Genomic DNA, 22,915 nt, shown 5'->3' on the forward strand with positions numbered 1-22,915 from the left:
AACATCTATCAATTCACATTTCACTGTATGAGCTTCATGATCTGACAAAAATTACAGCCAGATGAGCTGATAATCATGATCACTACTCACAAAACCTTGTCAAAATGTCCCCTTTGAGACCTGCAGGTCGATTTAAAAAGCTGCTGGTCACTGACAATGACACAGATTTCCCTCACGTCTGTAGCTGTGTCGTTGATGGGTGTTTGTCTCCACCCAGTGGCTGACTCAGATTCACCAGAGACAGACATGATGAACTGTATTTTACTGGCTTGAGTAAGCTCTAACCAAATTTTCATTAGTTTCCATATTAAAGTAGACTTTAACTAGAATAACCGATAAACTAAAACAGTAATGACACAGAATCAAAGTCACAGATTGTATACGCCTCTTTAATAACTTTCCGACACGGTACAAATCTGTTTGGCTCCATTGAAGTCTCTGTGAAAATTCACTCAAACAGTTGAAGTCAGTTTTTTTTTCTTCTGGGGTTTGAATGACTGAGGTTTCCCAATTTACATTCATAGCTCACACATGTGGTGCAAATATCCATTTTCTCAAAGAACGATCGTTTCATTCCAAAACGAGACATTCATTAAAGAAGTTGTGATGATTAAATGGCTGTTAAGAAAAAGAGAGAGCAAGGATTGGTGTCGCTGTAGCGATCTTTGGCCTCAGTGATGGTGATTTGTGACGTTTAATGTTGCGATTGGAACTTTTTCATCCTCAGCCTTTTGAAATGAAAGGCTACATATGTTGGTAAATCCAGTATCAGCTGGTGTGTTTTGGTGAGATATTCTGTACTTGTCAACAGACGATGGATAAACTATCAGAAGCTATGAAGGTTAAGGGGAAACCTCAGCGTCTGTGTGTTGAAGCACAGACAAGTAACAGTACAAATACCAGCCGGCAGAAGGCTGACAGCAGTAGAAGTGTGTGTGTCAGTCTGTGTCAGTGCATTAAAAATAAAGTTTTATGTTTTCTTACTCAGATTTACAAAAAAAGTAACATTTAAATTAAGTTCATAACACAGTTGTTGAGTTGAATCCTTTCACTCCATAGTCAGATAAGGATGCTGGTTTTGTGAGAAATGTCATTGTTTTACAGTGGGTCCTGCTTTAACACTGCTTCTGTCACTGCACCAAAATAATGTCACTGAAAATATCCGAAATTTAGGATCGAGAACAAAAAGTTACACGTGTAGAGAAATCCCATCTCTTAAAGATGCAGCAGTGTTTTTGAAAAAATACCTTGGAAACATCCGCTGCATTTGTGAAGATGGATCCCTTTTGCAGATCATCTGTGTGTGTGTGTGTGTGTGTGTGTGTGTGTGTGAGAGATATGGAAATGTATGTGGCCCAGTTGGCAGCTTGTTGTTGATACTAACTATTTATAATACGAGTGTGCACACACACTCACACATTCATGCACAGACAGGAAAACAAAGAGCAGCACAGACTCACATATAAACATCCAGGTTGTAAACAAAAGCTCATTTTTTTCCTTTATCAAAGAGACGAGTATAAAACTGCACCGCCACAGTGCGTTCTTCAAAAGCTCTATGGAGTGACTACTGCATTAGAAAAAGCAACAACAATGCAAACATAAAATGTGGAATAAAAAAGTTTAAAGGATTATGTTACAAAGCCTTTTGGAGTCCTGAGTTTATCAAACATAAACAAAACAGACAAAAAGGCCAGAGTCCATATATCATAGAAATACAATAAAGGATTTAAAAAAACAAACAAACAAACAAACAAACATGTTTTCCTGCTTGTAGTCCAGTCCTCAGACTTCCAGCAAAACAAGTGAAATCAACTGAGAAATATGTTTTCAACACATCCATGGCTGTTGTTTGGGACAATACACATTATGCAGCATACGTGGTGTTGCTAACAGCATATATAGAGTTTTAAATGAGGTGCTCATCATTTGGAGAAGCAGCATCTTCCTGTAAAATTACGCTCAACCGTTGTTCAAGATGATTAAAATGATAGTACATTATAAGTTTAATCACTTTTTCCCCCAAAATAAAATAAAAGTATAAATCTTTTGAAATGAAACTTAAAATGTGCTTGCGATGCTCCAGATTAAACACCGACGTGCGTCATCCCTAAGTAGACACAGATGTGAGGAGTCTGACTGTCAGGGGTGCACGGCTGATCACAGGTCAGTCAGAGCGGGTTAACATTTAAGACACACTCTTCCTCAGTTCCCCTTCCGCCACAGATGTTTGTGTTGATTACAAACCGACATGGAGTCCATCAACGTTTACTTGACTTGCTCAGGTGAAGACGAAACATTTTGCTTCACGGTTACAAAGATGAACACACTGAGAACTGGGAGCAGTCCAGTACAACCACAGTCTTACTGGTGGCTGCTGGGACACTTGTAGGTTAAGTACCTTGCTCAAAGGCACCTTGGCAGTTGCTACTAAGAAAGAATTCACTCTATTGTACGCTGGGATTTAAACCCAGAGCCTTCTTGGTAACAAAAAGTTTACACTGACCTCTAAGTCATTGCCTGCCCTGCAACCCAATTCTTAAATTTAAAAAATAACAAGATTATAATATCGGTGAAGAAATAGCTGCTGCCATTTTGTAATTATTACTTTACAGGCTGATACATTTTTAAAAATCTGCTTCATCCAGTTCAGTTATATCGTATCAGGTGTGGTTATTCCATGATGGACAGGTAGGATTTTAAGAGCTGCTACAGATACCTGACAAAAAGGGACAAAGAAGAAGCGAGGGACTTGGGAAGCAAAGATTACCTGGAACTGAACCCATTCGGGGTGCGTTAGGGATCAGTTTATTTGTGTCTGTGTGGCGTTTGAGGAAAATTAGGCTGATTATAGTAACAAGATTGTAAAAGAAGAACAAAAGGCTGAGGTCCTGATGCACACACAGCATTTCGAGGCAAAGTGTTTCGAGTCCAAAATCCGTGTGCTGCTTTCAAAAGTTTACCAGCCAAATATTCAAAACATCTTAGCTCCAGCTGACTGCAGTGGAAACGTTTTTCAGCCGCAGTCAAATTATACCGGCGATTAAAAACATGATAATGATCCGAAGTTTATTCAGACTGCAGATAACTTAAGACTGTAATTAAACGCACATCACATATAGGCGTGAAGATATTTGCGCACTGACTCCACGTTTTGATCTCAGTCTGAATTACAATGCATATGTGAGCTGATTTAGGTTTTAAGATGATGTATTAACTTTTTACTTCGTATAAACACGGGTGTGGCGTCCATTTTTAAGCATTTTCTCCAGACTAAGATCCAACGACACTCAAAACATTTTTAAAAAAAAAATAAATCTTGTAGCTTGCAGTCAGTGAGCCGAACCTGCACTTCTTTCACACCATCCCCTCGCTCTGGTTTCCACTACAACAAGGTGGAGATTAGCACAATCCACAATTATAACTGCTGCTAAAGTCTGGACGCGGCTGGTGAACGTTCCTAAATTATGAAACACTGTGGCAGGAAAACAAACGGCTCTGCTTCCATTCTGCGTTGTGATTTGGCTGGTAAAATAATGAAAGAGACTAGAGGGGAGATAGTTTGGATTTTGGATGGGATGTTGTGTTCTGTCAGCAATGTTCGCTGATGGAACATGCCTTTGTCAGCGGCGAGATCTCCTTCTTCCTGCGAGGAGAAACCGTTCCACTGCTCCGGATCACTGCAGGGATTTGGCTGACATTCTTAACCAGAGCGGGTCGCAGTTCAGTCCCTTGCTCAAGGACAGTCTGACAGGACATTTGGCGGTAGCTGGACTCATCAGCTGCCGCAGCTATTCTGTTTCCTGACCGCAAGTCCAGCCATAAGTTTCCCAGCAGACTTTCCACCTTCTACCGCCGGGGCTGGTGGCGGGAATGACGAGGCAAGGAGGAGGGGCTGGAGGAGGATGAGGGCGAGCACGGCGACATGGAGGCCAGGGAGGCTGTGGCGGCGGCGTCCTCGGCCTCCTCCAGCTCCCCTCCTCCGTGGAGCTCCTGGCTGACGCTGGACTGTAAGGCAGCCGGGGTCAGCCACTCTTTGGGCAGGCAGCTCTGGAGGAATGGCACGCAGGAGCTGAAGTAGGCCAGGCGGTTGACCCAGCGAGGGATCTCCCTGCCACACAGGATCTGAGGACGGAGAAAGAGGGAAAGCATTTTGAAGAGGTCACTTTGGACGCTGGAAATTTGTATTGGCCATTTTTTTTTTTTTTCCCCCATCAGATTAACTGAAAACACAAAGTAAAACATCAACAATTCCCCAAGATTAAGGGCAGTATTTCTTCCTCCTAACAGTTCATTCTTATAATTAATGTTGATTTCAATGTGAATTCCATGTAAATCTTCTGTTTCCTTTGCTCACTAAAACCAAAATGCTTCCATGATCTACAAATACTCTGTACTTCTCCCTGGTTTGTTAACGTCAGAAGAAATCTGAGAGGGAAATCAGAGTCTTTTCCAAGTTTAGCTGAGGTTGCTGTGGAAGAAAAAAAAATCTGAAACAATGGACGCGTAACTTGAAAATACATCCTGCTATTCTCTTGTGAAGTGAAAAACTTCTGACATTTCAAGGAAATTCTGTTATATTTCCTGACTTTCTGCGTCCTAAAAAAACAAACAAACAAAAAAAAATCCCAAAACACCATGGCAACCCAGCGAGATGCCATAACATGCCTCTATTGTAGCAATTTATCCATGTACTGTAACTAACCAACTGCTCGTACATGGGCTGGAGGCTTGGATTGCATTTCTCTCTCACCTCCTTCCCATAACAGACTAACACTGTTAATGTGAGGGCTTATTATCATCACTTAGCTCTGTCAGCGCCATTACGACTTTCTGAGACAAGAAACTCAGTGTTTCCCAGTCAAAGGGCTTAAGTGTACTCATATCACACACTACCAAAGCTGCTGTTATTTTAAGATGGGTGTGAGAAAGCGACAGTGGAATTGCTTTTAACCACAAAAATGTCTTGCAAAGCAGTTGATTTTGCATGTCGTGTCACGTCATATGCAGCCAACAGATGATACTAGATTGTATCCTATGTTTATATCAGAGATGAGTTTGCTGTGACAAGAAGAAATCGGTGTGAATGCTCTGTATCATGACTTCACAGATGACCTCACAGATGAGCACAGCCTCCACTACAAGGAGGAAGTCTAAATCCACCACAGAGAGCTCTAATTAATCCATAAATTAAAAAAAATCACCTGGTGTGGTGTGTGGTGAAATAAAAATAAGCTTCAGCTGCAGAATTCACACTGCGGTGAGGCGTTTTTGAAAATACCCCTTTATACTCACAAAACAAGCTTTCACATCACCAACATGAGCTGTTCATGGCAGATCAGCCGGCTTTTTATAGGAGACACCCGAATATGACTCTGGATAAAAATAACCAGTACTAGGAGGCAAGAGAAGATAAAGAGAGGAGGCGAGAAAAAGATAACACAAGAGAAAAAACGAGGCATAAAGATCTTTTTAAACCCTTCCTCCATGCAGACCTCCTTAAACCCGCATTCATTCTTTTTTTTGGCCACTTGGGGGCAGTGCAATGAGATGCAACACATATGACACTAAAGCATTACTGGCAATGTTATTATGTTATGGGGCTAAATGTTGTTCTATTTTGTGTTACTATTTGTATTCAAAGGTTGGGTCCCTGCTCAGATGACATATTTTGAAGAAGATGTGAAAACAACCCCTGCAGCAAACAGCTAAAAATGTGCTTCTTCAAATGTTAATGCAACTGTTATTTTCTATTTGATGAACTTAAAAAAATAGAGACTGTCAACTGTTAAGCATGTGGGTGGAAATATTCTGCTTTGAGGTTGCATGTCAGCCAGCGGCTCAGCAAAAACATTAACCAGAAAAAAATGGATTCTACTAAATATCATAGAGATCCTGAACAAGCTGTGTGAATGTAAGGCAGCCTAAAAGTGATCAGCAGCAAGACAGGGTGAAAAAGTCAAGAACAGAAAAGGGATTATATCTCTCGGCTGGCCTTGGAACGCCTCAGGATTCTCCCGGAGGAACTGGTGGAAGTGGCTGGGGAGAGGGCCGTCTGGACCTCTTTGCTGAGGCTGCTGCCCCCGCGATCCGGATCCGGATAAGCGGGATACGACGAGACGAGACGAGACGAGAAAAGCTTGAATAAAAACTAACAATGCATTAACATGTGAAGAAAGGCTAATTTCTGAACATATGTTTCTGCAGGGGTTGTATTTACTTCTTTTCACCTCGAAAAAAGAAAGAAAAGAAAATCATCAAAATTAAATGTATTTTGCCCAAATAACTGAAATGTTTCTCTTGTATTTCTTTTACATCTTGTCTTAATGCCTTTGATATTTTATGTAAAGTACTTTGAATTGCCAGGTTGTTGAAACGTGCAAATAAAACTCGCCTTGCAGACACAGTGAACATGTTGGAACGCGGTGGCTTTTTTTTCCCCTTCACATCCAGCAGATACAGAGCAACTTTAGCTTCGTGTCTGCTGCTCTGTAACTTGAATTAGCTTTCGTTTTGTATTCGTGTTTCTTTCCATCTGATAAATGATGAGTCCAATATTCATTCTCCTTTTAACTCTGTTCTCCTGAGAGAAATATTTATCTCTGTAGCTGCTCCACTATGTTCACCAGTGGGTCGCTAACCTTGTCCATTTGCAGTTTATTGTTGATCATGTAGTGAGCAATGGGGTTCTGAGAGCAGTGAGAGTGAATCAAAAGGTTATGGGCTATAAAACCAAAAAAAGCTATGAGCTCAAGCATGTTAAAACGCTCTGTAGAGCTGAGGGGAAATGTAGAGTCGGGTGATAATTCTCCCAGTTTTTTGATCAATTTTAATGTAAAAATATTGATTGCAGCACTTAAGAAACATAATAGCTAATGACATCATAGAAAAATATCAGCATCAAACAAAACTTGATGCTATTTAAATACCACAAAACAAAAACCATAACAGTAGTGGATCGATTTTCTTTTGCTGATTTTCTCGAATTTGATTAAAATTTATAATAAATCTGGAAGCCCACTTCATGTCCGATTACTGCAACTTACTTTTACAAACCACAAAGATGTTCTTACTTTCTTACAATCGTTTATTTAAACTGAGAATAATTTTTTTTTTTGGACTTTTGGGACCTTTTAAGACTTGTTTCCTGTGCAGTGACATCGCTCTTGATGCTTGATCTTTCAAAGCTGCAATGAACCATCTACGTGTCCAATCGTTTTCGCCTCTTTCTCTCTTTAAGTCGACCTCCCATACTAATGAGGTTACAGTAAACATGAGAATCAAATCCTGAGGGCAGAGCTGCCTCCCTCTGGTGTGCTGTGTGTGTCTCTATATTCCTCTGTGTATTGCATTCATGTGATGCATGTTTTTGTCCATGTATGTGTGAATATCACAATTTTAAACTGCGCATTTCCCCTTCGAGAGTATCCTTACATGTGGTATATACTGTACATCTGTGTGTGTGTGTGTGTGTGTCTATTAGAAGTGTGTATGTTTTCCAGCTGGCTCTGCATGTCTGGGCTTGTATCAGTGTGTCCTAATCCCCATCTCAGTGCTAGATGCTAACTGTAAGACTCCCTGCTCATTAGTCACACCAGGATAAGCCGATTGAAAGTACTCTCTCACACACACACACACACACACACACACAGAGAGAGCTAGTCACACTCAGACAGGAGAGACTAAACCAAGATGTAGTGACGGTTCCACTTTAATGGAATTTAACTGAGCATGACGGGGGGGGGGGATGTTCTGGACCTACACCTACCTCTGACAGTGCTGAGGAGAAGTGGTTGCAGTTCTTGTGCATGAGGTGGTAGGCGTTGCCTTTGTACTCCTTCCCCATTTCCTCCACGATCCGCTCCACATCCTCCTCTGTGAAGTCCGTGCTGCCCAGGACTATGGCTTCTCTACAGAGACGAGCAGGAAAAGGGTGTGGAGGCAGGTGTTACTTCATTTTATTACTTACTGATGACACATCAAGAATGACTTCAGGACATTTTGTTTCAACCTATTTTTGCACAACCAACGAGTCTCATGGAAGAACGACTCTTACAAACGGATTGGTTCTCATGTGGGATGTTTGAGAATTATTCACTAATTTTCTCGTACTTAACAAAACTGATGAGTAGTCCAGACATTGTCATACAGGTCATTTAAAACAGGGGGATGGTAGAGAAAGGGTGTATGGAAGTGCTGGAATAAATAATGTGAATGTTGAAAGTTTTGCTGAAAATGTAGCCGTTTATAAATTTCTACTCCTTCCCCAGCTGCACTGTGAGTCTCCGGTTTACCTATCTGTGACTGTGAGTCTGACAAGTGTCTGAACTGAGGTTAAAATATCATTACTTGTCATGTAATAACATCCTGAATAAATATTATCATATATATTATTATATAATAAGTTAAAATGGAATTACCAGATCTTTTTAATAAGCAGCTTTTCACCTGGATTTACCTGCTTAGTGTCTTTCAGGTTTAAAGGAAATAATATCTTGATCCAATGTTTTGCACTGGTATCAGAACAATATGATGGATTTCAGCCTGGGTGAGAGAACTGGATTCATTTGGCAGCGAGACACTGCCCTGGATGATATGTCGGCATTTGTCCCAGATGATCCATACTTATGGTCTACTGGCCTGCATGGAGACAGAAAGTGTGCCTGTGTGTGTGTGTGTGTGTGTGTGTGTGTGTGTGTGTCAGGCAGAGTGTGTCTAAAGCCACAGGGCAGATCAACTAGAGCAGAAGTAATACAGCAGCACAGTTGCTCTGGGTAGCGAGACACACAGACACAGACACACACACACACACACACACACACACACAACCTCGGATGATTCTGGGCATCCTAACGTATTGAGCTGACTGGGAACCTCCTGTCTCTCCACCGCAACAGACTTGAATTCATCTGCAGTAAAAATCTGACAAAATGGCCCTGAACTGACTGTCACATTTAAAAGCACCTTCATTTCTGCAGTTGACCTCAATTAACTTATTTCCTGCTCAACGCCTTTTTTTTTTGTTCTTTTCACAAAATGAACTGGCAACTTTTTTGATAATCGGAGAATTGTTTTAGTCATTTTCTAAGACAGATATTTATTGTTTCCAGCTTCTCAGATGTGATTATCTGATGCTTTTCTTTATTGTACATGATGGTAAACTCAATATCTTTGGGTTCTTGACTGTTGACAAACAAAACACAACATCTGAAGATCTTCCCTTGGTCTCTGGGAAATTACATACACAATTTTCAGATGTTTTAAACACAAAATAAATGATCAATTATATCGAGAAAATAATCATCAGATTCATCGATAATGAAAATAACCGTTAATATAAGCCACAAGCCTTTAAAATCACCACAGAGCTGCATCATGTTTCCCTCTTTTCCTGTTCCCAGTTACAAGATAAAATTCCACCTTTGTTCTGCTCAGTCTCTTCTGTTTTCTCTCACTGTTTCTGTTCAGCTGCCACAAACCATGAGCAAATCGAGTGTGAAATCCAAAAAATGTTTGTCACATGCTGTTCTCTCTGTGTCCCCCACTCATGCATTTTTGTTTTATCTCTCCTTCCTGTAGCAGCAATAACCAGCAGTAGCCCTCATTACAAGAAGATACCAGCTCACTGACTGACTGGTTGACTGGACACACAGAAAAGGCCGGGACTGTCTGGCTGACTGTTGGACAATGATCATTTGACGGATCGGTCCTGTTCAGTTCAGTAGGGAACTCCTGACTCTAACACTAATAAAAACTGATGGTGACTGCGTCAAAGTCTTCATCAAATGTTGATGTTGAATTAATCTACAGACGGGATGATTTACCTGTCAGAGTGAATCCATCAGTTCGTTACTGACTAGATTACTCAGTACGTTTACCTGCATTAAGTTACTATGACAAACCAGGTCATTCAGGTAATCAGAGAACACTATTAAATGCACTGTAGTAACCTTTTTACTGTAAGTCCATGATACCTGCAACAGGTCAGTAATGTTATTTCTTTCTTATATTAAATGTATTAGTGACACAACACATGCTGCTTCCTGCATTTTATTTTCATTTTATAAGTCATGTTTTCGGTTGTGTGAGTGTGTGTGTGTGTGTGTGTGTGTGTGTGTGTGTGTGTGTTGGAGAAGAGAGGACAGATAGATGTTCAGTCTCTCATGCACATGTGAAAAAAAAAAAAACCATAAAGAAACTGGTTCATGCAAACACAAACTAAGACATCGGTGTTCTACAGCAGAAATGACCTGATCTTCTGCGCTCATTATGGAAAACAGGGTTTCGTGTTTTGATGATGCTAACAAAACAACCTCAGCAGAGAAGGCAGTACGGCAGTTACTTAAGTGCATGTCCGGACACGGACTGACGAGTTCAGTGGTGGACTGAATGACAGACTCTCTTGCACGTTCACTGACTGCTGAGCCAAGTACCTGACAAACTCACTTGTAAACTGTGACTTAGACTGTGTCAGCATTAAACTGTCTAAACCTTAAAACACCTCTGTCGACAGTGAAACGCCTGAACAACACAGAAGCGGTTAAATCTCTTCTTCTCCGCCCCCAACAACAACAACAACCCTCCACATCAGAAAACACGTGTATAAAAACACTTAATATCCCATACTTACTTAAACTTAAAGGTCTCGCCGAGTTCGGTTGCATCACCTGGTGTAATCTCAAAGATCCCTGAGAATGGGTACGGGTGTCCGCCATAGGCAAACTCTAAACACACACAACATGAAAACACACATCTGAGTACATGTTGTTTTTATACAAAAAGTCTTGTCTTTGACAAATATCTAAGTTTCAACCAGACATGCTTGGAAGAGAACACAGTGATGTATGTATTATATCCTGAATCCTTTCTGAACCCCCATCCTCGGGCAGTTGACCTGATATGTGCGGTGTCATGTGTCTGTGTAATCTTACCTCTTCCATAGATCTCAATCCCTGAGTGAAACACCCCGATGCCCAGAGAGCTGGTGAACTCATTGATCCAGTACTGAAGACAGAAAGAGACAGAAACGGACACAAAATGAGAAGAAGACAAAGACCGAAAAGTAAAAAATGTCTTTGTATAAATTCAGATCTGCATCTGCATCTGCAGCTGTGCCTGTTTCAACCAACACAGACGAGACATTTTGAATGTCAACATATAAGATGATATATAACTTATTCCTGCATAACTGCATCTGTACTGTGAACAAAATGTAGAGTGTTACATGTATAAACTACATATACTTACAGATTTAACATTGTGAAACAAACTCAGTTCTCTCTGTTGACAAACTGCCATTTCTTATTATTAACTTGGGCTGCAAGTATCCATTATGGTCTTCATTGATGAATCTACCGATTATTTCTTGGATCAACGAAGCTTCAAAAAAAATTGTCAAAAAAAGCCAATAAGAACTTTGCAGAGCTGAACATGACGTCTTCAAATGTCTTGTTCTGTTTGACCAAAAGTCCAAATACGCAAAAACATTTAGCTAACAAAGATATACAACAAAGAAAAGCAGGAAATCCTTTCACTTGAAAAGCTGGAATCAGAGAATATTTGGCACTGATTCACTATTTTTGCTTGAAACAATTCATTATCAAAAGAGTTGCAGGTTATTTTTATATCTATTGTTTAATCAACAAATCATTTCAGCTCTCATTTGTTGCTGGATTCAAATTATTTCACAGAGCGATTCTCTATACACTGAACAGTGGAAGATTACATAATTTTAAACACAGCTCAATCATTTTTATACACAATCAAGAAGGATAGAAACCAACTCTTAAGCAGTTCACAGCACAAATAAAATGTAAATTATTTTGTATGTAACTCTTGCAAACAAGTAGATCACTGCGATTGGTGTAATCACAGATGGTCGCTCAAGAGGCAACATCCCTGTTTGGATCACACTTTAAATCCCATGATGGCTTGCTGTGCCAAAACTGGCTGCGTGTGTTCCAAGCAAACTTTATTACTGAATGAGTCGCTGTTGTGTTGCGCTTTGATGTTTTCATTGTCATTTACTAAAAAACTTCATAATTCAGCAGAGCGGAGTCACAAAAATGGAAAAATACACACATGATACATCAGAAGGAGAAGAAGAAGCCAACAAAAGCAAATTAACCTCAACTGCCTATGTGATAGTATACTACACTATAGTGACAGCCACGGTCTTCCCGACACTCGACCATGATTGCAGCTGGCTGAAAATGTTTACACAAGATCTCTTACACACACACACACACACACACACACACACAATAAGACAAGCCCACATACAAACACAAGAAAGGGCACACAGAATCAATAACTGCAGCAGCACTGATCTCTGACATGTCTGTCTATCTTTTCAGCAGAGTGTCTGCCGAACATCCTGTGACTACAAGATGATTGGGCAGACTGTTGCTAGGCAGAGTTCGTTTGTGTGAAAAAGATCTTCTATAACAGAGGATGGAGGAGAAGAACATGGTTTAGAGCTTGATTTGACATTTTAAGATGCTGAATAATGACTCTAAATAATAAAGTATATCTATAATATATTAGCTTACATCTTCAGTTCAGTTACCAAAATCACTTATTCAAACAGTATATAATGTGGATTCATACACAAGCTGCACACAGCTTCGGATAATTCAATTTAGGAATCTTAATGCTCCATGTTGGGAATGGGTACGATGTTTACCTTGTCTTCATTTTGAATGTTAGCCTGCTAACATTTGATAATTAGCACTAAACAAAGTATCTCTGAGGCTGCGGATAATCTAATATTGCACGTATTTAGTCATAACCCAAAGTATTGGACAAATTAAACAAAAATTTGGACCTTTTGACCTGAGGCTAGATAGTAAATGTAAATGTTGAGATATTTAAGTCAGGATCAAAGCAGTGGACCTAGTGTCCACCATTGCCACCAGTTACCAAAGATGAACTATTTACAATGATATAAAATAGAGGACAGCAGCAAATTATAACATTTGGGAAGCTGGAACCAGCAAGTAGACCTTAAATGATTAATTGGTCCATCAATTCCATTAATTGGAAAAGTATGCTGAATTAGCTCTTTGCAGTTCCTGTTTGTAAAGTACCCATGGATGTAGAGACATACTGTACATCACTGGATCATTATGATACTGAAGAAAACAAAGTGCTGATTCTCAGACAAGGAGTTTTAAGGATCGTTTTTTTTGTACGGATTCTGAGTAGATTTATGGATGTTTTATGCAATGGAAATCAGACATAACAACATCCCCGGAAAGTGTATGTCACTGAAGTATGTGCATCATGTTCCTATGTTCAGATTTGACTCCAGGAAGGAGTTTGATTTTTGACTCAAATTCACTTCACACAGAATCAATTTCTCACATTTTTCAAGCAGAAATATCAAACATGACAAAGTTTCAGCTTCTCAGTTGTGAAGATTTGCTGCTTTTCTCTGATTTATGGGACAGTAAAGTGAATGTCTTTGGGTTTCAGGCTGTTGGTCACACAAAACAAGACATTTGACAACATCAAGTTGGGCATTAGGAAACTGTGATGGCATTTTTCACTAATTTATAACATTCTAGTGACCAAAGCAATAAATAAATAAAATTATCAGCAGATTAATGAATAATAAAAAATAATTTGATATTTTTGGTTCTAAAATGACTTTAAAGAGTGAATGATTATCAATTTTATTGGCATTTAATCCTCAACTGATCGATTCATCAGTTAATTGACTAATCTTTTCAGCAACAGTGAAGTATTAGTAGTGACGAGTCAATCACATTTTCATGCCACTCAGCCTCTGCACGCCAGAATATGATTTTGATCAGGCCATTTAAATACAAAGCTGATCAGGTGGCGTGGTTATCATGCACATTCAGACTGTTCTTGATATTCAAACACCATTTACATTTACAATGCAAAACATATTTAGCAGCCTGATAACAACAGAAAGCTATTTTAAAAACTATTCTCATAGTTCCTTTCTACTGTTAGTTCCTTTCTACTGTTATGCAAAAACAGTATGTAACACAACTAGTGGCGGCAAAGCCGGCAGTGTTCACCACGTATCTGCATTGCACTGCAGTGTTCCCTCTGCACAGCATAACAGTTAAAACACAAGCTGTGGTGATAAAAGTAATGTGGACACTGTTCTGGCCTCTAGCTGTTTGGATTACATTTGACACAGACCAGGAATGATGAGTGAGTTAAGGAAGGAAATGTTTATTTCCTCAGCATTTTTTTTCATTTCAGTATCATTGTTCAGGGTGCTGTGACTTTACAGCTCTTATCTGCTTGTTGTAGATAATACTAAACTGGTAGGTATCCAACTTAATGTTGTAGTGACAGTAAGTCATGCTGGAGAGAAGTGTCACCTCTCTGACCTCTGCAGAAACATGAGATGCAAATTGTGATGCAATCCAGGAGGAGCAGTAAAGGGAGCTGACTGTATGAATACATTTTTTACCAACAATCACAACAAAAGGGAGGTTGCTGTGATGGATTATTGATTTTGAAGTTTTGAGTCTCTCAAAGTTGTATATGAACAAATAAAAGCCAAGGGAAGACAATCATAAATCTAAAAAAATGATTTTCACATGCTGCTATTTCCCCCCTCTGTCCACACCTGACATCAGAACTTCTTTTGTATAAATAAAGCAAACGTCTCATGAAATGCCTTGAACAACCTGGAAATTTCTTCTTCAGTGGTGACCTCATGCTGCACTTGTGGGTATGACTGAAACATCCAACCAATAAAGTTATCAAACATTTTTTCCCAATCCCCAGTGATCTGTTTCAACAGAAAATACATTAAGGAAGTAACAATGCTGTTTCATGAGAACTTCAAAGGAAGGGTGAGCTCGTGTGACTATGTTGCATCATAAAACACACTTTACAAACTCGCCTCACTTCATGTGACCATTTTTGTTTCAATACACTGTACAGTTGTTATTTACGTTGGTGTATACTGTACATTATGCATTTTACTTTAGGTTTTTATTTGTATTATATGTTTATACTATATGTAGTACCCTTGGTTTACACCAGGAACATAACCCTACACTGAACACTTCTGATCATTGTCAGGCAAACAATTAAATATAGTTTGAAATTAAAGTAGGTAAATGTTAAAATAATAAATTCTGATCCTCTTCAGTGGGGTAAGGGATAAAAAAGATGAACACAGACTTTATTTCCTGGATAATTGCATTTCTGTTCTTAGTACTGTAAAATACTCAGACACAGGGTTTAAAAAGAGTGATGACTAATTCAGATTCGGATGTAATTTCCAAGTACTTTAGATAAATAAATGTAGAGGATTCTCTACCATCAGAGACAAAATAAGACTGCTGAGCCAACATGGTTTTCTTGCACAACATTTCAGCCCAATGTCTCACACTGCAGAGTGTGTCTGTTTCCTGACCTACATTAGGTTGATATGTTGCTTAAAAAATGCTCCTGCAAGAGTCGGTGAGTGGCCTTTTTTTAAGACAAGGAAAAACACCTTTCACATCCACTTATTTGGACTTCAAAAATCTTTTCAATAGTTTTACAATGTCCAACATCAACCCCAAAGCAACTACCATAATTTCTTGCAAGTACTTAAGCACTTAGCACCAGGAATAACAGCCAGCTGTGTTTTATATCAGCTTTTTTTAAGTTTATGTTAAGTGAGTGACTGTAGGAAAAATCTGATTGCTTCCCTGTCTGTTCACAGGAATAACACAGGAAAGCCAGTTCATTACAGTACTGCCCCCACCCCCCACCCCCAGTGGTGAAATAAGAATCTTATCTTGGCCGTCATTACTTCAAAGCTCGTCAAAACCTGCCTCCTCCACAGCACGGAGGTTGTGTGTGTTTATGAATGAATTAAAGACAGACAAGTGGAAGGAGGGAAAGACAAAGAGATAAACTAGGTGGTGCAGTTAAATGTCTTTATATTTAATCATCTCACTCCAAGCTGCGTTTCTGTGCTGTAATTTTTCTCCGGAAAGGATTATCATCTCCAACAGTTTTAAGCAGAACGATTAGCAGGGAGATGTAGAGAAATGTCTTTAGCATGTGCATCGCTACAGTAACGGAAACACGTTGACTGAAACCAAACTGAAAAAACTCAAATTGAGGGAAGGAAACTGCTGTCAGCCACAAGCCAAAAGCTGGTAAATCCTGTGCCTGCAATGAATAGTCTCTTCTAAAGTCTGTCCGAAGCTTGTGAAGCAAAGAGTTCATTTCAGACACTGCACTACAGAAGTTTGATTCATGTTTTAATGAAGTTAAAATGTCCTGACGGCTGATTTACAGTCATGGACTAAAAGAGTGGTAATAATATAGAAGTTGGTGAACTGAGTGGCATTTCACTGCTTTCGGCATATTGGCTATATCAGGGGAGCCATTGTTCCAGAAACAAAATTCCTGTTTATTTTTGGCAAAGACGGTGTAAGATGCACTGGTAAGCATCATCCCTGTAACACTCTCACAGTCCGGAGGAGGTGAAGAGGATGAGCTTTGCACAACTTTTCAAGTCTGGTTATGTTTTGGATCAAATTCACAACTATAGAGAAATATTTTTGGAAGCAAGGAGTGCATGTGACTATCCTGGTTATGATCAGGTTTTTGAAAATATCACATTAACCGTTGTGCACGTGAATGTCATATCCTTATTTTCAGAGACCTAGACATGCTACCTGGAGTTCTCCGGTAGAGAGGATACTGTTGCATGTAGGGCTGCATCTAACCATTATTTTTACCATCAATTAATCAGCTGATTATTTCCTTGATTAATCAATCAATTGTTTTGTCTTTTAAATGTCAGAAAATAGTGAAAGCTTCCTGTTGCAGTCGCTTAATGTAACATCTGAACAGGCTGAAGTAAAAAAATATTCAATGAGCTACAAAGAAAAGCATAAAATCCATCCAATTAATCAACTAACCGCTGCAGCTCTAGTGGCATGTAAACACAAGATTCATGTGTTGATACAGAACATAGTGGCTGAGACGTGAGAAATCAAGCGCACAGATATTTAGAAGCCTGGATAGTATCATGTATATAGGGACATAAATAACCAGGGTTCTCATGTTCCAAGTAAACATCACACCCAGAATAAGATCCAAACTAGGTTAAAGGTCACAACTAGTGCTCATTAACATTCACTGAATTGTAAATTGACAGAAATATAATCATCAACTATTGCGATGACAGAAAACCAGGAAGCTTAAAATTATTTACAACAAGTCATTGAAATTTAGATCCCATTTTTGCCAGTCCCTTTCAGCAATATAACACTAACTCAGAGCAATATAAATAAACAGTTAATGTCACCTGGACCTAAAAAAAACTGTCAGAGTTGACATCTAATTTAAAAAATAATTGCTCATTGTGAGTTCATAAGCTCCAAAGTTACTTTGGCATGCAGTAATAATAATTACTGCCCACTGTCACAACAGCCTCACTCAGTGTTTGCAACAACATACAAAAACAATTTAGAGCTCGTGTTACTATGTACAGCAATGAAGAAATAATATTAAGACCTTTGTCTATGAACTTTAATACATTCTGGGTCTTTTTAGGGAACAGAAATCAGCTTTTTCAGACTTTTTAAGAGAGACACCCTGCATATACTGTGTTGTTGCCAAACCCAAACCTATGGTACTGTTTGAGTTTTTAAGATAACTTCTGTGTTTCTGTATTGTGCAAGATTTTTGACATTAGACACGCAATGGCTCCGAGCATTTCGCTACAATACACTACACAGCTAGCACTGCTTCATTGTTCATTCTTAACTAACTTTCGTCTTGGCACGCGTTACCTTGGTACGAAAGAAGAACTGGGCTCATGGATGCTACATGTCCCTAACGGACCCAGAGCAGCCTCCACAACAAAACTCCCCACCAACACAGAGTAACACAAGCTGCTCTGCTGACTATTGGGCTACACGCTGTTGAACCTAAAGTCTTAGCACATACTCTCACAGATACAGTGGTGCACCACGGTGCTGGCTGGCCGGCTGACAGGTGGTGTGCAGATAATGCTGTCTCATTAGAGCAGCGTACTAAAGCACTCAGAGCTGGTCAGGAAATCCACTTAGCAGAGATGGGAGCGGGACAGCGGGGAGGACCTGACAGAATAGGCATTGTAAGGGGGGGGGGGGGGGGGTCTGTACTCATGTCTGCATAGATATTCCTGAAAGTCACGTGAGGTTATTGATTCTCAAATGGAAAGGGGAAATAGTCATTTCATCAGTATTTTTGAGTAAATGTTCAGGGTCTTGCTCAAAAGTAGAATCACACCCTGACAAAACTGGCACCATGCTGCCCCTCGGCCCACAGCCAGGCCGCCCTTCAGTTAGCCCTCGCTGCCACTGTTAGATGGTGTGAACATCTGAGATGGGAGTGGGGATCCTGCAGTGTGTCGCCACCGCCCTGACCTCAGCAATTATCTGATCTTTACAGTTTCCTGGCTTCCTTGTAGGTACAGACAGCCAGTCACCTAAACAGTCACCCAGCTGGTCAGTATACCATTAAATAAGGCTCTGTTCAGACCATTAAACAGCGCTGCATCATAAAACAGACGTTCAGATTTTGGACTGTTAAAAAGACTTCTGAAGATGTCTGCCTGAGCTTAAACCCATATCTACCTACATACCTGTTTTTTTGACCACTCAGGGCACTGAGAAACAACAATGACATAATTTGTCAATATTGACAAAAGGTGATATGGATAAACTTGTTAGCAAACTGTCACTTATTTACAAACCCAACAGTCACAGAGAAACTCAAACTTTCATTTGGTGTTATGCTTTTGGCCACCTAAATAATATAAGCCCAGTAACTACTCTCCTCTAGCTCTGTTTTTGGTCTCAACTCCAGAGAAAAACATCTGGCTCTTTAGCTGCTAAATGCTCCACTGTGTTCACAGCTGGCCGCTAACTGTATCTGTCTGCTGTTTGCTGTTGGACAGGTATTGTACAGTCGCTTTACAGAGCTTTTCTTTTTTAACAGGAAAAACAGCTTCAGCTAAAAACGATGTTAGGAAAACAGCTAACAGTTAAGCAGCAGGGCAGACACTAAACACTAAGCTGAAGGTCACTAATGCTGTGTTAACCTGATTGTGAAAGTTTTCAAATTCATTATATAATAGCTACTTTAAGATATTAACAAGAAGAACTTCTGCTATCCCCTGATACATTATGGACTAAATTAATTGACTCAGCCCTAATTTTTAGTTGTAAAACAGCACAGCAGTCTCTTTATGTCAGAAAAGGCTTTTAAGTTGCAGGTGTATTATTGAACACAATAATCTCATGACATGTCTTGTTTTGTTTGACCAATGGTCAATGGTCTTTTGTTTAAAAAATGACAAATCAATATAAAAGTCTTTGCCAATTAATTATCTTTCAGTTAATTAATTGACTTGTTGTTGCAGCTCTAAAGGAATAGTTTAACATTTTGGGAAATATGGTTGTTCGCTTTTTAGCTTAGAATTACATGAGAAGATTGACACCACTGTTAATGCACCAAGTATGAAGCTATAGCCAGGAGATGATTAGCTTAGCTTAGCATAATGACTGGAAGTAGGTGGAAACAGCTAGCATGGTTCTCATCAACATTCAAAAATATGAAACTTAGTTATTAAAACGTTGTATCTCATTATTTTAATCTGTACAAAAACAGAAATTGCTACATATTTAGATATATACTTATTAATGTACAGACATGACACGAGGGTGGCGTCAAGTTTCTCACCTAAATCTCTGCAAGAAAATTGTCACACTAAGAGTTAGATAGCATCAATCAGCCTGCCAGCCTGCAAATGGTGAGTCAGTCAACAAACTGTTAGTCAGCCACAAAGTGACTCAACTACTCACTAAGAAAATTAGTCATGCACCACTCACTGGAACTGATCTGTATGTCTAAATTGATGAAACGTTAAAATGAAAAGGATTTGGTTCCATCACCCAGTTTTCTTTTCTTTTCTCTAAGTCATGAAATCCACAAGCAGACGGAAAGTCGGTGAGCGTGAAGCCAGTCCACCAGCCGTACAGTTGAGTTAAGCAGCCAATCAGCCAGTCAAGACCTCATAAGTCGTTCGGTAACTTTTCCTACAGTACTCATGACTGAATGGCCTAATCAATACACAGCGGAAGCGTTTAAAGTAGGGGAATGAATGAATGGACGGCAGCCATCATCTCTTTGTTTTCAATGAGCGCCACTGCAAACAAGCCAAAATCTTGTTCCCACAGTAGCACACACAAAAATACAAACACCAGAAATATGCATGGGTGTTATCTGCATGCACAAGAACAAACCACTAAATTCCTTCAATAAGTAAAATGTGCACATTCATTCTCTCCTTCACATATGCAAACTAAACACCTTAACCTCAGTAAAGATAAATGCAGTATCAGTTAGGAAAAAAAACAATGAACTGAAAGCAGTTACGTATGTGTGTGTGTGTTAGATATGTATGAGTAACTTCTGTAAGCCTATGCATGTGAAAGTGTGCAGAGGAACCCTGCAGCAATTCACATGAATGGAAGTGAGACAGAAAGATAAAAGCTCTTCGGTAGTCTTTACCGAGAAGAAACTAATGTGGACAGCAAGTCAAGTGAAAAACAAGAGGAAGTGAAAGACAGAATGGGGGAGGAGAGAAGAAAGAGAGAGGGGGAGGAAATGGAAGAAGGAATGACAAGCGATAGAAGAAAGGAAGGTAGGGAAGAGAGATAGGATGGGACAAATACAGTAATTAGGGAGTAAATATGAGTAACAGTACTTATCACAGCCAAATCCTGATTTCACATGGTGTTTGTTATGCTACTAAAGATACAGTCCTCCTTCTTTCTACGAGAAAACACATTTGTACAGATTCTCAAAGGACTGTTTAATGACCCTGTAGCCCTCGGTGTTAATACAGGCAACATCGTGCGATGATATATTGACCATCAGCTAAAAGGGAGCAGAGCAGCGATAAATCAGATTAAAAATAGAAATAAAAGAGGAGCAGGAAAATGAATTGTGTCTAGAACATTGGGATCGTCGTATTGATCCAGGATTAAAAATATCTCTCTGGTATCTCTTCTGAACTTTTACAAGAACCAGGGGATGAAAAAAGGGACAAAAAAAAAAAAAAATCAGATGTACAATGAGGAACAAAAGCCCAGTGAACATTTATAGCAAGTTTTGGTTTTCCAACATGCACATTATCCCAAAACCACTGCCCCTGCCTGTTTTATAACCCCAAACAAGACAATTCCCAATTTAGGTGTAATCTGTCCAACTCAGGGAATCCATATCAATCAATGATTCATCAACAGATCAGTCAATTTCCAGCCCCCCATCTACACTGACTCAGCCCTGCATGGTGACAACATAGTGACTGAAATTCAACCTCTGCTGCAACAAAGATATGTACATTGATGTATTTCCTCTCCAACAGAAGTGTTTACTGGGTGAAATTGTCTCTTTACTTTCAAATCCACCTGTGGTTTACCAGCACTTTGGTTTCAAGTCCCATTTTTTTTTCCTGTTTTGGAGCCAAGTGAACTGAAATCCCAAAAAGCAAGGCAGACTGACATGCATGAATTAATATAGAAGGAAATAGGTAAAGAAATGGTAACTCTTTGGTCACCATGTAGATGTTTCACTTCTGTCACTATGCTGTTTTGGCAACAGCAGCTTAGGGGCCAATGAGGACCATTTTCCTCCACTCCTTATATGGAAACTCAATATTTACAGAACAAAACAATTTTTATATGTGTGTTTTTGAGTCAGTTATCAGTTATTTCAAGTTATGTTGTTATTATTGCACCGCTTTTCCAGATTTGAAAGCACTGTCTTTCTATAGCTATGCTGTTATGGAGTGAGTTGCACTGAACACACTAACAAAGTTCTGTTTTTTAACATCATCTGAATAGTGAAAAAACCTTTCCACAAGCATTTCATGTCATGAAAACTTTTTGCAGTTAATTCAGCGTCTCGCTGCCGTATTCCATTGTGTATTTCCCTGGAAAATAAGTGAGAAAGAGCAATTCTTTAAAGGTGAAACTGAATTAAAATCAGCCGAGTCTGATGTTATGAATTTATACCGAATTGAAGAGTGGTTCATGAACATTTGAAAATGAGCTTCAGTCCTTGCAACACTGCTGATAAGTAACCAGGCATTAAATCACCTTTTTTTAATAATGGAGTTTGGCGTCGCGTCCGGGAATTGTTGATATGGCTAAGTCAAACACGACTGGACCATAGTCCTTGGATAAAGCAGCATATAAGTAATAAGACATCCATTTTTATACATTCTTTTCTACTTACCATATCATAGACATTTAGGATGATCGGCTCGTTTGCCATCACTGGCATCAAGATCTTTTTCGGCCTAGGTCCCTTCTTCTCTGCGGGTCTTGTTCCTCCGCACACCCCCTACTCCTTCCCTCGGTGCGAGATCCAAACTCTCGCCCTCTTAAAAATAGACCCTACTCCTCCCCTTATTGCTAGCACTTTCACGACAGATGATCAGCTTGACAATGCAGCTTCGCAACCCGGTGTAAAAAGGTTCGAGTGCCGAGGATATTTTTCACCGTCCAACATCTGACTGGCTTTGTCCAAACCAGCCCCCCTTCGCCTAAGAAAGCACCAACGGCGGCGGCGGACAGCTGAGCCTCTCGCTTGTCAAGACGAACCGACTCGCTAAAGCCGTTCAGCTACTGAGGTCGAAGTGAAAAAGCTGACTTTACACAGTGAATTTTCTCTTCTAGGAGGAGTGTCGTCACGGTAAAACTGTAATTTCATTTTCCCAGAAGAACTAGTCAGCAAAATAGCGTAATGTCGAGATATTAACACGTAATTTCCTCAGTAAAAATGACTCGCTACTCCCTTATTTGCTCGCTAACGGTAGCGCTGGAGCTGGCAGGCAGGATGCGACTGCTGGGAGAAA

General features: G+C 39.7%; 1 protein-coding gene across 2 annotated transcripts; it reads right to left on the reverse strand.

Annotated features, from left to right (window-relative positions):
* Positions 1–388: 388 nt before the first annotated feature.
* LOC111227465 (desumoylating isopeptidase 2) lies at positions 389–22,889 on the reverse strand. 2 transcript variants are annotated; one of them, XM_022752977.1, is made up of 6 exons: positions 22,294–22,889; positions 11,248–11,379; positions 10,932–11,004; positions 10,631–10,724; positions 7,769–7,910; positions 389–4,125 (listed from the first exon to the last, which is right to left on the reverse strand). In XM_022752977.1, the coding sequence occupies exons 2-6, from the start codon at positions 11,296–11,298 to the stop codon at positions 3,850–3,852; spliced, it is 636 nt and encodes a 211-aa protein (XP_022608698.1). In that variant the 5' UTR covers positions 11,299–11,379; positions 22,294–22,889; the 3' UTR covers positions 389–3,849. The 2 variants fall into 2 exon arrangements, with proteins under 2 accessions (XP_022608698.1, XP_022608699.1); XM_022752978.1 differs by lacking the exon at positions 11,248–11,379.
* Positions 22,890–22,915: the final 26 nt, after the last annotated feature.

Source organism: Seriola dumerili, unplaced genomic scaffold, assembly GCF_002260705.1.
Source record: "Seriola dumerili isolate Sdu_G_001 unplaced genomic scaffold, Sdu_1.0 BDQW01000187.1, whole genome shotgun sequence".
Lineage (NCBI taxonomy): Eukaryota > Metazoa > Chordata > Actinopteri > Carangiformes > Carangidae > Seriola > Seriola dumerili.

Coding starts and splice junctions, on each gene's coding strand:
- LOC111227465 (XM_022752977.1), bottom strand. CDS start 11,298: ATGGCAGTTTGTCAACAGAGAGAACTGAGTTTGTTTCACAATGTTAAA. Junction 11,005..11,247: donor TGTTTCACAATGTTAAATCT/GTAAGTATATGT, acceptor TTCTGTCTTCAG/TACTGGATCAATGAGTTCAC. Junction 7,911..10,630: donor GGCGAGACCTTTAAGTTTAA/GTAAGTATGGGA, acceptor TCGTCTCTGTAG/AGAAGCCATAGTCCTGGGCA.